Genomic DNA, 14,406 nt, shown 5'->3' on the forward strand with positions numbered 1-14,406 from the left:
CTGTCTGAGCCCTCGAGCAGCGTGCACGATGAGCGGCGGTGATCTCCCGCCGCACATCCAGGCGCTGGTCGACAAGGCGGCCAAGAAGATCGACAAGCTCCTCAAAAAAAACACGGCGCTCCTCGAGGAGCAGGCGACGGCGGTGCGGACCATCGCCGACCTCGAGAAGGAGAACGCGACGCTGCGGCGCGACCGGGCGGCGCTCGCCCAGGAGAAGGCGGCGCTGGAGCGCGACGTCGAGCGGCTGCAGCGCGCCGGCGAGCCGAAGCGGAAGCGCGCGCCCGCGAAGCCCGCGAGCGCGAAGCCCGCGAGCGCCAAGCGCGGCGCGGCGCCCGCGGCGAGCGACGGCGGCGGCAAGCGGGCGGCGCCCGGCGGGGCCGCCGCGGCGAGCGACGGCGGCGGCAAGCGGGCCCGGAGCCTCGCCGTCGCCGGCGCGAAGGCGGCGGCGCCGGCGGCGCTTCCGGCGCTCGCGATGGCCGCGGCGCTCGACGACGAGCTCGACGACCTCCTCGGCTCGTCCGACGACGACGACGCGCCGGGCGCGGGCGCGGGCCTCGACAAGGCCGCCGCGGACGCCGCCGCGCGGCGCCGCGCCGCGTCGGCGCTACACGTCGTCGACCCCGCGCGCGGCATCGGCTCCATCGCTTCCGAGCTCGAGCGCCGGCGCGCGCTCCGCGACGAGGGCGCCGAGGGCGACCGGTCCATGGCCGACGAGCAGCGCTTCGACGCCCCGACGCCGCCGCCGCTCGAGCTCGACCTCGGCGCCGCGCCGCGCGACGCCGCCGCGGCCCCCGCCGCGGCCGCCGCGGCCTCCGCCGCGGCCGAGGCCGCGGAGACGCTCAAGGTCGCGGTCTGGGTCGCGCTCGGCCGCGACCGGGCCGCCGCGCTCAAGGACACGGGCCACCGCCTCGCGCTCAAGGACGCGCGCCTCTACGCGCGGCACGTCCTCGCCCGGGACGCCGTCTCCGCCGCGGACCTCGGGCTCCTGGCGCCGCGGACGAAGCTCTGGCAGAAGCGGTGGGAGGCGAAGAAGGTCGCCGGGCGGAAGCAGGCGCCGCGGACCGACGAGGAGCGCAAGATGAAGCAGCGCCGCGACAACGCCGACGACCTCAGCGACGGCGTCCACTCGTGGGCGGCGGACGACGTCGTCCTCGAGGTCGCGGCGCGTTGTCGCGGCGGCGGCGACGCGGAGGCGCTCGCGCGGGTCCTCGCGGACCTCGGGCGCGTGGGCTTCGCGAACGCGGACCTGGCGGCGCCCCTCGCGGCCGCCGCGCTCTCCTGGGAGGGCTACGTCGCCGGTTTGAGCAAGAGCCGGCGCCAGGCGCTCGCGGCCGCGGAGCGCGGTGGGGGACCGCCCCGGACGCCGCGGCGCCGCTCGCGCTGGCCCTCGCCTTCTTCGCGCTCGGCGGCGGCGGCGACGCGGACGCGCTCCGGCGCGAGGCCGACCGGCGCGCCGCGGCGCCCGACGTCGCCGCGCTCCGAAAGCGCGTGGAAAACGCGGACGCGGCCGCCGCCTGGGCGCTCGCGCGCGTCGACCCGGGCGACGCGACGCTCGCCGCGGCGCGCGCGGCGGCCGCGGAGGCCCTCGCGCGATGGCCGGGCGACGCGCACGCCGCGGCCAAGGCGGCCTTTGTGTTGGCCGCGAGCGACGGCGAGGCCGCCGCCGGCGACGCGGCGCTCGCGTGGGCGCGGACGCTTCCCGACGCGACGCGCCTCGATCGACGCCTCCTCGTCGCCCTCGACGCCGCGCGGCGGCGGCCGCGCGCGACCTTCGTGAACCTGGACGCGTCGGCGGACCGCCGCGCGGCGATGCGCCGGCTCGGATTGGTGCACGGCGTCGCGCTCGAGCGCTTCGCCGCCAGGACGCCGGCGGACGTCGACGCGGCCGACGTCGCGACGCACTGGGGCGAGGACGCGGCGCTGCTGAACGAGTTCTACGACGACCAGACCCGCGACGACCAGAAGAAGGCGTCGCTCCTGCGCGAAAAACTCAAAGCCGGGCGGCCCGCGGAGCTGTCGCCGACGGAGCGCGCGTGCGCGGCGTCGCACGTCGCCCTCTGGCGGCGCTGCCGGGACGGCGGCGCGCCGCTCGTCGTGCTCGAGGACGACGTCGTCCTCTGCGACGGCTTCGCCGAGCGGCTGCGGGCGACGGTCGAGCGGACGCCGATGGACGCGGATCTGGCGCTCCTCGGCTACTTCTTCCGCGAGGAGAAGGCCATGCTCGACGTGCCCCTGCAGACTCTGGAGGCGTTCCTCGTGCCCAAGTACTTCTGGGGCCTCCACGCGTACTGGCTGTCGCCCGGGGGCGCCGCGAAGCTCCTCCGGCGCCTGCCCGTGTGGAATTCAAATATTCAACTCGACTTCAATGTGAGCGTATGCGACAGTTTCGACGCAATCTCTTCGGCTGTGCTTCGAGAACTCGACGAGAGCAATCGATTCGTCCAAAAATCAGCCGAATCGACTTCGATTTGACCGAGCTAGAGAATTCTCAAGTTTGGTCAGGACCACCCAAACCAGTGGTTGAATTCCACACAGGCGCCTGCCCGTGGACTGCCCCGTGGACGTCTTCGTCGCCCGGAGTTTGCACGACGACGACCTCGTCGGCTACGCCGCCAAGCACAAGCTCGCGAAGCAGCGCACGGCGGACACGTCGACCGTGGAGCACACGCGCCGCGAGAACGCGGGCGTCGTCCACAACCCGAAGAAGGTCATCGACTTCGACCTCGCGGCCGACGCCGCGGCGCGCGTCTGCTAAGGGTCCTTAGGGTCGTCTTCCCCGTCGCCGTCGTCGTCGCGGACGAAGATGGCGTCGAACTGGTCGTCGCGGACCGGCGGCCGGTCGACGGCCGTCGCCGCGGCGCGCGCGGCGGACCGCACGGCCGCGAACGACGGCGGCGCGAGCGCGGGGTCCAGGTTCGCCGCCGTCTTGAGCACGTCGAGCGTGCGGCGGAAGAGGCGGATGAGGTCGCCGTGGTCCAGGCTCGTCGCGTCCTTGACCTGCGCCCACGCCGCGCCGTCGGCCCACGACTCCACGAGCCCGGCGGCCGCGTCGTCGAGGCGGCAACCCACGTCGCCGAGGCCGGCCTCGAACTGGAGGTCGCTCAGGGGCAGCACCGCGCGCTCGAAGAGCGCGTCCGTCGCGTCGCGGACCTTCGCGCTCGGGCCGTAGTCGACGAAGACGCCCCGCCGGTCGCCGATCTCGCACACAAAGGCCGAGAAGAGCGCCGCGACCTCCGCCGGGCCGCCGGTCGTCGCGACGTCGAGCGTGGCGTCGTCCAGGAGACACGTCGCCAGCAATAATTCGTTGTCGCCGTTGACGCTCGCGACGAGGTCGCCGAGCGCCGTCGGCGCGCCGTCCTCGACGGCGCCGCAGCGCTCGAGGACGGCGACGAGCGTCTCGAAGCGCCGCCACGCCGCCGACGGCGGCCGCGGCGCGTCGGGCGCCGGGGGCTCCGCCGGCGGCCGCGGCGCCTCGTTCGCCGCCTTGAGCGCGCCGTAGGCCTCGAGCGCTTCTAGTTGTTTGTCCGGCGCGAGCCGGCTCACGGGCGACGCGAGCACGGCGCCCTGCGCGGCCCGGAGCGCGCGCCGCGCGTCCTCGATTTCGCGGTCGTCGTCGAGTCCCTGCGCGGCCTCGAAGGCGTCGCAGGCGTCGCCCGCGGCCGATAATAGCACGGTGTAGTCGCGCAGGACGTGTTCGGCCAACCCCCCGCAGAGCGGCTCCTCCGGCGCCGTCCGACTTTTTCGGGGCCCGCGGTTCGCCAAATAGCTCCCGAAGCTCCGTTCGACGACAGCCCGGCAGCGCTCGAGGTCGCCGCCGCGGAGCAGCGCGCACGCGACGCCGTAGGACGGCGCGAACTTGGACGCGATGGGCAGCACGTCGCTCAGGAGCACGCGCCGCGCGAGGCCCGCGTCGCGGTCGCCGAACTTGCGGCCCCGCGCGACGACGACCGTGCCCGCGGCGTCCTTGCCGCGGCGGCCCGCGCGGCCGGCCATCTGCAGGAGCGCGGACGTCGTCAGGGGCTCCATGCCGTCGTCGCCGCGCTTGACCAAGGACGTCACGACCGTCGTCCGCGCCGGCAGGTTGACGCCCGCGGCGAGCGTCTCCGTCGCGAAGCAGGCCTTGACCAAACCGTCGCGGAAGAGCTCCTCTACCAGAGTCTTGTACTGCGGCAGCAGCCCCGCGTGGTGCGCCGCGACGCCTCGCGTGAGGAGGTCGACGCGCTCCCGCTCGCTGTCGAGGCGCGCGACGTCCTCGTTCTCCAGGGCCCAGGCGCGGATCCGCTTCCGCGCGAGCGTCTCCTCGTCGACGTTTAAGAGTTGCAGCGACCCGCAGTTCGCCGCCTCGTTCTCGCAGCCCTTGCGGCTGAAGACGAAGAAGATCGCCGGCAGGCGGTCGCGCTTTTGAAGATTCTTCAGGATCTCGCGGCTGGGCATGGCGCCCTCGTCGAACTTCCCCCCTCGGCGGTCGAATTTGTCGCGGCCGACGCGCTTCGGTTTTTCCCGCGGCTTGTCGAGCGCGGGGTTGAGCTGGAGCCGCTTCCGCGCGCGCGCGCGCGTGCCGCCCGAGCTCTTGGACGCGAGCCGCGTGCGCTCCCGCGCCTCCGTCTCCGACCCCGGGCCCACGTCCGCGCTCCGGAAGAGCGGCACGACCTCACCGCCGCCCGCGAACTCGTAGCGCAGCGGCACGGGGCGGAAGTCCGTCTCGACGACGTCCGTGGGCCCGTGGATCGACGCCATCCAGCCGGCGACGCTGCGCGCGTTGGACACGGTCGCGCTCAGCGCGACGATGCGCGCGGTCGCCGGGCAGCCGACGACGGACTCCTCCCAGACCGTGCCGCGCTGCGCGTCGTTCATGTAGTGGAACTCGTCGAAGACGACGGCGAAGACGTCTTTGGCGATCTCCGCGCGGCCCTCGTCGTCGTAGATCATGTTCCGGAAGACCTCTGTGGTCATGACGACGACGGCCGCGTCGCGGCGCACGCCCGAGTCGCCCGTGCTGAGGCCGACGCGGCCCGCGCCGAACTGCGCGCAAAAGTCGCCGAACTTCTGGTTGCTGAGCGCCTTGAGGGGCGTCGTGTAGAAGACGCGCTTGCCGACGCTCAGCGCGTAGGCGATGGCGAGCTCGCCCGCGACGGTCTTGCCGCTGCCCGTCGGCGCGCTCACGATGACGTTGCGGTCCGCGCGCAAACTCCGGAGCGCGTCGCGCTGGAAGGCGTCGAGCGGGAAGGGGAAGCAGGCGCCGTAGGCCGCGTCGGGCGCGTCGCCGGCGACGGCGAGCTCCGCCTTCAGCGCCGCGAGGGCCGCGGGCGTGCCGGCGCCGGCGGCGATCTTCGCGAGCGTCGCCTCGGGCCACGCCGCCTCGCCGTCGCCGCTGCGCAGTGCGACGCGCCGGCCGAGCACGCGCGCCGGCCGCGCGAGGCTCGCGGCGCGGGCCGCGAGCAGCAGCATGGTTGCTTTCATTACTTAGCAGCGGCGCGTCAGGCTGGGCACATCGACTCTGCCACAAGCGTCAACGTCTCTTCACCATCTCTTCAACGTGGTTGCACTCGGCTCTCGACGGAGGGTTACCCGGGCGGACGAGGGCCGCCGCGGCGGCTGGCGCGGCGGCGGAGGTGGGGCGGTGGTGCGAGGTGCGCGGGCGCCGGGGTCGAGCAACCCGCGGCGGTCACTCCGCCGCCGCGGGCCCCTTGCGGCGCTTGAGCCAGTTGGAGATCTTCGTGTAGTAGTGCTTGAGGATCTCCTGGGACGGGCCGGTCTCGCCCCGCGCGTGGGCCTGGAGGTCCTGGTGCCACAGGTCCAGCGCGAACTGGCGCGCGAGCGCCTCGTGCGTCTTGCCGTTCAACACCAAGGCGTCGTCGTCGTCGGGCGCGACGTCCGCGAGGGACTTGCGGTCCTCGAGGAGGCGCCGCTGGTCCGCGGAGAAGTGGGCCGCCTTGGACAGATTGGAGTCGGCGCCGAGCGCGCCCAGGCGCCAGTCCGCGATCGCGTCGGGATCGTAAGACCGCGGCCCCGCCGTCCGCCGCTTCTTCTTCGGGCCGCTGAAGCGCTTCAGGTTCCAGGCCTCGAAGCGCTTCGCGTACTGGAGCTTGAGGCGCGCCGACTTGTCGCGGTACTCCTTCTTCACGGCGTCGTCCTCGGGCAGCGCGGACCACACGGCCTTCATCGCCCGGATCAATTCCGGCGGCGTCATGTCCGGGTGGCGCGCGCGGTACTCGTCCTTCAGGTCCCGCGCCCACATGTCCGGCGCCTTGGGGTAGGCCGTCGGCGGGGGCGGCGCGGCGTCGTCGTCGGAGGAGTTGGAGCCCGCGTCGCCGTCGTCGCCGGCCGCCGGCCGCGTCCGCTCGCGCTTCTGCTTCGACACCTCCTCGGCGTGGCGCGCGTCCCAGTCGGCGACGGCGACCTTCCAGGCGTCGGCCTTGGCGCGGTAGGCGTCCTCGAGGGGCTGGCGCACGTCGTCGGGCAGCGCTTTAAAGGCCGCGAGGATCTTCCGCTCCAATTTCGTGTGCGGCAGCTCGGGGAACTTGGCGCGGAAGGCCTCGACGTTGAGGCGGCGCCACGTGTTGTAGGACGACATGGGCTTCGACGGCCGCTTCTCCTCCTCGGGCTCGTCGGCCGCCGCCGCGCCCGCCTTGGCGCCCTTGTCGCGCTTCTCGAGCTCCGCGAGCTCTTGACTCTCGTTCGCGGGCTTGCGGTGCTTGGCCTCCTTGTCGAGGCGCGCGGCCTGGGCGATGGCCGCCGGGTCGTTGCGGGGCACGTAGCCCTTGTAGACCTTGACGAGGTCCCACTTGGCCGCCCAGGCCTTTTCTTCCTCGAAGAATAAAGCGCTCGTGGTGGCGTACTCGTCCTCGTAGGGCTTGCGGGTGGCGTCGTCGAGCGCCTGGTACATGGCCGTGATGCGCTTGCGCACGACGGCCTCCTTCGTGCCCGGCGGGATGCGCTCGCGGGGCTTCGTGTCGCGGGACCACAAATCGTAGACCGTGAGGGGCCGCCGCGGCCGCTCCGCCTCCCAGGGGCTCTCGTCGCCGAACTTGGCGAGGTGCTGGCGCTTGGCGAACGCCTCGCGCTCGCCGCGGGCGGCCGTGACGTACTGGCGCCGGTCGCCGTCGCCCATGGCCTGCCAGTTGAGCCGCAGCTGCTCGTTGAGCTGGAGCCGCGTCAGCGACGGGTTTTCGCGCGCGACGGCGTCGCGGTTCGCGTCGCGGTAGCGGTCGTAGGCGCTGCTGGGCCGCAGGAACGCCGTCATGTCGCGGCTGTGGTCCGGCGCGTTCGACGCCGACTCGCTCCCGTCGTCGCGCGGCGACGCGGCGCCGCTCGATGACGGCGCCGACTCCGGCGGCGGCGCCGCGGGCGCGGCCGCCCGCGGCGCGACGGCGTCGAGCGCCGCGTCGGCGGCGGCGGGCCGCGCCGCGGGGGGGCAGCCCTCGAAGACGTCGAAGAGCTCCACGAGCAGCTCCTCGCTCGACTCTTCCGTGGCGCCGCCGAAATCAAAGTCCAGCATGGGCTCCATGTCGAGATCCATGGCGAGTTTCCGCGTCCGCGCGCCGCGGGCAGCTCGCGCGCGAGTGCTGCGGCTCCGCGAAGGCGGTACGAGGCCGAATTCACGCCGTCGCCGCCGACGACGTTGCGACCGATGCGCCGCGTGTCCTCGGTTGAGCGATTTTGACACGAATCTCAATGTTTGTGGTAAGTGCAATGAAGCGTGCACCACCGACCCAGCCCATCCACCGCGCCATTGCCTTCGCAGGCGTCCCTCCCCCTCGACCATGCTCGTCCGCCGGCAGATCGGCGGGAGCCTCGAGTATGGCCACCCGCACCTCTACGAGAAGAGCGCCCCGGGGACCATGTTGGCGGACGCGACCATGGCGTCGATGACGGGCACCCTGGCCCAGATCGGGCTGCTGTCCCACTACGCCACGGAGATCTTCCGGGACGTGTTCACGTTGACGGAGGAGCTCCACGGCCGCCTCGAGAGCGCGACGGCGCGGACGGCGGGGCTCGTGGACCAGCTGCCCGCGGTTCTAGCGAAGGTCGAGGCGACGGACGGCAACTCCGGCGGGCGCGCGGCGCGGCCGCCCGACTTCGCGTCCGACGAGCCGACGCGCGTCGCCTTCAACCGGTCGACGATGCCCCGGTCCATCAAGGAGCGCTACGAGTCCGAGTTCATGGTGCCGACGCCCGACCTCTCGAAGGTCGACGCGGCCCTGCCGCCCGACGTTCTCGAGCGCGAGGGCCCCTGCGCGCAGAAATACAGCCACCCGGGCTTCTTCCTCGACCAGTGGGCCGCGGAGGAGATGAAGCGCATCGAGTCCATCAAGGAGAAGAAGAAGGCCGCCAAGGAGGAGCGGAAGCGGCGGCGGCGCCTCCAGGGACGGTCCGACTCCGCGCACGCGACCAAGGCGAAGCGCGAGGACGTCGACGGCGGCGGCCTCGACTGGAAGAACCGCTACGGCGTCGACGGCGACGAGGCCGCGCCCGCCGTGGACATCAAGCCCGACGCCGACGCCGTCGCGCGCCCGACGTCCCAGCGCCTGAGCGACGCGCCGGGCTTCGGCGCCGCCGAGGCGCCGCCGCCCGCGGCCAAGCCCAAGCCGCCGCCGCCGCCGCCCAAGGGCGGCAAGCCCAAGCCGCCGCCGCCCATGCCCAAGCTCGCGACGCCGCCGCAGCCCGACGGCGGGGCGGCCAAGCCCGCGAAGCCGCCGCCGCCGCCCGGGTCCGCGAAGCAGAAGCCGCCGCCGCCGCCGCCCAAGGGCGGCAAGCCCAAGCCGCCGCCGCCGCCCATGCCCAAGATGGCCCCGGCCTCCTTCGACGAGGACGACGAGGCGGAGGAGCGGCTGAGCCGCAAGAGCTCCGCCGCGCGGGAATCGGACGGCGGCGCTTCCGAGTCGCTCAAGGAGAGCGCGGCCTACGCCAAGTACTTCAAGATGCTCCAGATGGGCATCCCCAAGGCCGCGGTCCAGATGAAGATGGCCTCCGAGGGCCTCGACGCCGCCGTGCTCGACGACTCCGACGACGACGAGCCCGCCGCGCCGTCGAAGCCCAAGCCGCCGCCGCCGCCGGGGTCCAAGCCGCCGCCGCCGCCGCCCAAGGCCAAGCCCGCGCCGCCGCCGCCCACGGTCGCCGCGCCGCCGCGGCCCGCCATGGGCGGGCTGCTGGGGGCCATCCAGCAGGGCGCGACGCTGAAAAAGGCCGCGCCGCCGCCGCCGAAGAAGGCCGCGCCGGAGAACCCGCTCCTCGCGGCCATCAAGCGCGGCGGCAACCTGCGCAAGGTCGAGGTCAGCGACACGAAGCCCGAGCCGCCGAAGAAGGCGGGCCTCTTCGGCAACGAGGTCGACAAGATCCTCGGCCTCCGCGCGCGCATCGCCGCGGACTCGGGCTCCGACTCGAGCGACGACTCCGACTGGGACGATTGAGCGGCCTTGGCGGGTGTGCGGCGCGGGTCGCTAATGCTTCTCGGGGAGGCCGCCGCATGGGGGCGCTGAGGCGCGCCGATCGATATACCGGTGCGGGAACGGAAGGACGCCTGGAAGGCGGACGCCTTGTCTGGCCGAGGCTCGCTATCTGCTCGCTCGCTGTGGTGAGAACGGCGTGCAGCCGTCGCTGGGCGGCGCCCGCGACCGCTTGAAACATGCCCGCCCGCCCGGCGCACCGCCACATTTCCGGCGACCCCCTCGACTACGGCCACCCGGACCTCTACGCGTCGTCCCCCCCGCAACGGGTCCTCCAGGACGTGACCTTCGCCCGCCACACGGGCGCGCTCTGCCAGATCGGCCTGGTGAGCGTCTACGCCGCGGAGCTCTTCGGGGACCTCTTCACCGAGACGCGCGCGCTCCAGACGCGCGTCGCCGCCGCCGCGGATCGCGCGGACGCGCTGTCGCGGACGCTGCCGTACCTCGAGGCCAAGGTCGCGATGCTCGGCGACGACGACCTCGACAACCTCGAGAGCGACGCGGCCAAGGCCTTCACGAAGTCCGCGCGGCGCACGACGAAGCACTCGACGGTCGCGTTCGCCAAGGCGACGCTGCCGCGGACGATGCGCGAGCGCTACGACGACCCGGACGTGGAGCGGCTGCCCGACTTCTCGAGGCTCGACGCGCTCTTCGGCGAGGGCCACAAGTGCTGCGACAAGTACAGCAACCCGGGCATCTTCCTCGCCCAGTGGGCCGCGAAGGAGCTCGCGACGCTGACGGCTCTCAAGGAGGAGAAGGACGCGCGCAAGGCGGAGCGGAAGCAGCGGAAGAAGCTCGCGAAGCGCGCCGCGAAGCGCCAGGCGGAGCTCGAGGCCGGCAAGGAGCGGACGAAGCTCGCGAGCAAGGGCCTGAACTGGAAGTCGCGCTACGGCCTCCTCGGCGACGACATGGTCGACGACGACCCCGCGCCGCCGGCGTCGCGCTTGCTCCTCGCCGAGACGCCGGAGATCCCGCCGACGAAGAAGAAGAAGAAGCCGCCGCCGCCCATGCCGGGGGCGAAGCCGCCGCCGCCCATGCCGGGGGCGAAGCCGCCGCCGCCCATGCCGGGGGCGAAGCCGCCGCCGCCCATGCCCGGCAAGCCGAAGCCGAAGCCGCCGCCGCCCCGGGCGAAGCCGCCGCCGCCGGCGACGGCCGGCGACCACGCGAAATACGTCAAGATGCTCCAGATGGGCATCCCCAAGGCCGCCGTCGCCATGAAGATGGCCAACGAGGGCCTCGACCCGTCCGTGCTCGACGGCGGCGACGACGCGCCGGCGCCCTCGCAGCCCGCGCCGCCGCCGATGCCCGCGGCCGCGCGGCCGCCGCCGCCCATGCCCGCGGCGCTGCCCGCGGCGCCGCCGCCGCCCATGCCCGCGGCCGCGCCGCCGCCCATGCCCGCGGCGTCGCGGGCGCCGCCGCCCATGCCCGCGGCGTCGCCGCCGCCCGTGCCCGCGGCGTCGCGCCGCCCGCCGCCGCCCATGCCCTCCGCCCCCAAGGAGCCTAGCATGCTCGACCTGTACGAGCAGCAGGAGGCGGAGCTCGAGGCGAAGCGCCTCGCGCGCGAGGAACAGCTCGCCAAGGACCGCGAGGCCGAGGCGCGCGCGCGGGTCCGGCCGCCGCCGCCGCCGTTCCCGCTCGGCGACGGGGCGGCGTCGCCGCGCCGGCCGCCGCCGCCGCCCTTCCCCGCGGCCGCGGCGTCCCCGCCGGAGGCGGACGACGAGGCGCCGTCGCCGCGGCGCCCGGCGCCGCCGCCCATGCGCCGCGGGGACTCGGAGATCACGCCGGAGAAGCGGGCGTCGGCCGCGCCGATGTCCGAGGTCGAGAGGTACGCCAAGTACCGCCGCATGGTCCGCGCGGGTGTGCCCCTCCGCCGTGCACCAAAAAATGCGCGAGCGTCCTCGACGAGTCGGACGACGAGGCCGACGACGGGGCCCGCGGCGGCGAAAAGCCGGCGCCGCCGCCGCAGAGGCCCGCGCCGCCGCCGCCGCGGCCCGAGCCCGCGGCGGCGCCCGTCGCCGTCATCGTCGCGCCGCCGGCGGCACCGGCGAAGCCCGCGCGCAAGGGCCTCCTCGGGAAGCTCTTCGGATCCAAGAAGAAGGCCGCGCCGCCGCCGCCGGAGCCGGCGGCCGCGCCGCCGCCGGACGCGCCCAAGCCCAAGCCCGCGCCGCCGTCCAAGCCCGCGCCGCCGCCGTCGAAGCCCAAGCCGCCGCCGCCGAAGCCCGCGGCGCCGGCGCCGGCGCCGGCGCCGGCGCCCGCGGTCGCGCCGGAGCACGCGAAATACTTCAAGATGCTCCAGATGGGCATCCCCAAGGCCGCCGTCGCCATGAAGATGGCCAACGAGGGCCTCGACCCGTCCGTGCTCGACGGCGGCGACGACGCGCCGGCCGCGCCGCCGCCGAAGCCCGCGCCGCCGCCGCCGCGGGCCGAGGCCGCGGCGCCGCCGCCCGCGCCGCCGCCCGCGGCGGCGCCCGCGGCGCCGCGGCCCGCGCTCGGCGGCCTCCTCGGCCAGATCCAGCAGGGCACGGCGCTGCGGACCGTCGACTCGGCGACGTCGCTGCGCTCCGAGGAGTCCGCCGAGGAGCGCAACGACCTGCTCTCCGCGATCAAGCGCGGCCGCAACCTCAAGTCCGCGGCGGCGCGCGAGCAGCCAGCCCGCGACTCGCCGACGCCGGGCATGGGCGGCCTCCTCGGCGGCGAGGTCGACAAGATCCTCACGCTCCGCTCGAAGATCGCCGCGGACTCGTCCGACTCCGACTCGAGCGACGACAGCGACTGGAGCGACTGAGCGAGCGCGGGGGGGGGGCTAACTGTCGTCCATTACAACTCGCCCTCGTCGTCGGCGGCCGCTGGCGCGTGGATGAAGACGTCGATGTGCGCCGTGGCGAGGACGTGGCGCCGCGCGTCGCGCGCGAAGTCGTCGAAGGTGGCGACCGCGGGCGCGGCGGCGCGCCGCTTCTTCTTCCGCGGCGGCGCGGGCGCCACGGCCAGCGGCGGCGGCGCGCCCAGGGCCAGGACTTCGAAGCGGAACGCGCCGTTGGTGCCCGAGGGGATGCAGGGCGGCGAGTAAGTCTCGACGCGCGTCGTGATCTGCTGCACGGCCTCGTCGCGGTCCCAGAACGACGGCGTCGGCGCGTGCGGCGCCGCCGCCGGCAGCGGCTTCGCGGCGGCCCAGCCCCGCGCGGCGCCGGGCACGTCCCAGCCGAACCAGAGGTGGTCGAAGCGCACGTGGCGCATGGACAGGCCGCCCCCGCCGTCCGCGTCCTCGTCTTCTTCTTCTTCTTCCGGCAGCAGCGGCGTGTCGTCGTCGGGCCCCCGGATCTGCCGCAGCGACAGGGCGAAGGACTGCGTGCCCGGCGGCGCGCCGGCCCACTCGAGCGCCGGCGACAGGCCGTCGCCGTCGCAGGTGTGGCGCGCGGGCAGCGACCGGCGGCCCGACGGCGCCGTCGAGGTGGCACGCGGGGCAGTTGACCTCGAAGACGTCGCCGCAGGGCGCGCGCCGGCCGTGGCAGGCGCCGTGGCGCACCTGGAGCATGGACGTCGTCGCGAGGCCCAGGTCGTCGCGCGCGCCCTCGGCCAGCAGCGCGCGCTCGAGCGCGTCGTCGACGCGTTCGACGGCGCCGTGGCAGTCGTCGCGGCTCAGGCCCCGGCCCGCGAGGTGCGCGTCGACGGCGGCGAGGCCGTCGTGGGCCATCTGCTCGGGCACGTCCTCGCAGAGCCAGTCCAGCGCGTGCTGCACCTCGGGCTCGCCGCGGTTCAGCTTCACCCGGCGGCGCAGGGTCTCGAGGATCTCCACGGCGCGGTCGGCGGCGGCGACGCAGGACCGGCAGGACCGCGACGAGTTCGTCGGGATCGCCGGCGTCGTGATGGCGATCTGCGCGCTTGCCATGGCCGCGAGGCAGGCGGCGACGAGGATCCGCGCCATCGTCGCGGGGCTGCCCGCAGAAAGTTTGCGTTGGCGCAGAATTGTGAAATCGCGCGGCGACCGGCCGCGGCGCGCCGCACGAAGTGCCGCACTAAAGAACAACGTGGCACTCGTCGTTACAGGCGGTGGCACGTCTCGCGGGCCGAGGAGGGGGTGCGGGGGGCTTTTGGGGAGGTGCGGGCCGAGGTGGTGGTGCCGGCTCGAAGATCCGGCGGGGCGCGCGCGCGGCGCGCGCCTAGTGGTTCCAGGACGAGCCGTAGAGCTGGGTCTCCGTTTTGCCCTCGAGCTTGCGCTTCTTGGGGATGTGGTCCTGGGACGGGTTGCCGCCCTCGCGGTCGCGGAAGTTGACGGCGTCGCCCTTGATGTCGGTGATGCCGACCATGGGCTTGCCGAGGTCCGTGGACACCTCGAGGAGCACCTTGGCGTCGTTGTAGTGCGCGACGGCGCGGACGATGGCCTTGGCGCGCTTCATGGGGTCCTCGGACTTGAAGATGCCGCTGCCGACGAAGACGCCGTCCATGCCGAGCTGCATCATGAGCGCCGCGTCCGCAGGTGTCGCGACGCCGCCGGCGGCGAAGTTGACGACGGGGAGCTTGCCCGTCTTCGCGCACTCGGCGACGAGGTGGTAGGGCGCCTGCATGTTCTTCGCGACGACGAAGAGCTCGTCCTCGTCCATGCCCTGGAGCATCTTGAGCTCGCGCTGCACCGTCCGCGCGTGGCGCACGGCCTCGACGATGTTGCCCGTGCCGGCCTCGCCCTTGGTCCGGAGCATGGACGCGCCCTCGGTGATGCGGCGGAGCGCCTCGCCCAAATTCCGGCAGCCGCAGACGAAGGGCACCGTGAACTTGTTCTTGTTGATGTGGTTGTCCTCGTCGGCCATCGTGAGCACCTCGGACTCGTCGATGTAGTCGATCTCCGAAGCCTCGAGGATCTGGGCCTCGACGTGGTGGCCGATGCGCGCCTTGGCCATGACGGGGATCGTCACGGCGGCCTTGATGCCCGCGATCATCTTCGGGTCGCTCATGCGCGCGACGCCGC

The 14,406-nt window shown here is 74.1% G+C and overlaps 3 protein-coding genes across 3 annotated transcripts; 2 read left to right on the plus strand and 1 right to left on the minus strand.

The window, feature by feature from the left end:
- Positions 1-28: 28 nt before the first annotated feature.
- Positions 29-1,777, plus strand: AURANDRAFT_65406 (hypothetical protein; the record flags this gene model as incomplete). Its single annotated transcript, XM_009040236.1, has 1 exon — positions 29-1,777. One exon carries the CDS (start codon positions 29-31, stop codon positions 1,775-1,777), a length of 1,749 nt encoding a protein of 582 aa, XP_009038484.1.
- Positions 1,778-3,753: 1,976 nt separating this feature from the next.
- On the minus strand, positions 3,754-5,448 carry AURANDRAFT_28826 (hypothetical protein; the record flags this gene model as incomplete). The annotated part of the gene is made up of 3 exons (XM_009040298.1): positions 3,754-4,419; positions 4,451-4,567; positions 4,624-5,448. Coding segments are annotated over 3 exons (1,608 nt in total), but the record flags the coding sequence as incomplete, so codon positions are not given.
- An 8,372-nt stretch (positions 5,449-13,820) lies between these two features.
- AURANDRAFT_28695 (hypothetical protein) lies at positions 13,821-13,997 on the plus strand (the record flags this gene model as incomplete). Its single annotated transcript, XM_009040237.1, has 1 exon — positions 13,821-13,997. The coding sequence occupies one exon, from the start codon at positions 13,821-13,823 to the stop codon at positions 13,995-13,997; it is 177 nt and encodes a 58-aa protein (XP_009038485.1).
- Positions 13,998-14,406: the final 409 nt, after the last annotated feature.

Source organism: Aureococcus anophagefferens (assembly GCF_000186865.1).
Source record: "Aureococcus anophagefferens unplaced genomic scaffold AURANscaffold_14, whole genome shotgun sequence".
Classification (NCBI taxonomy): Eukaryota; class Pelagophyceae; order Pelagomonadales; family Pelagomonadaceae; genus Aureococcus; species Aureococcus anophagefferens.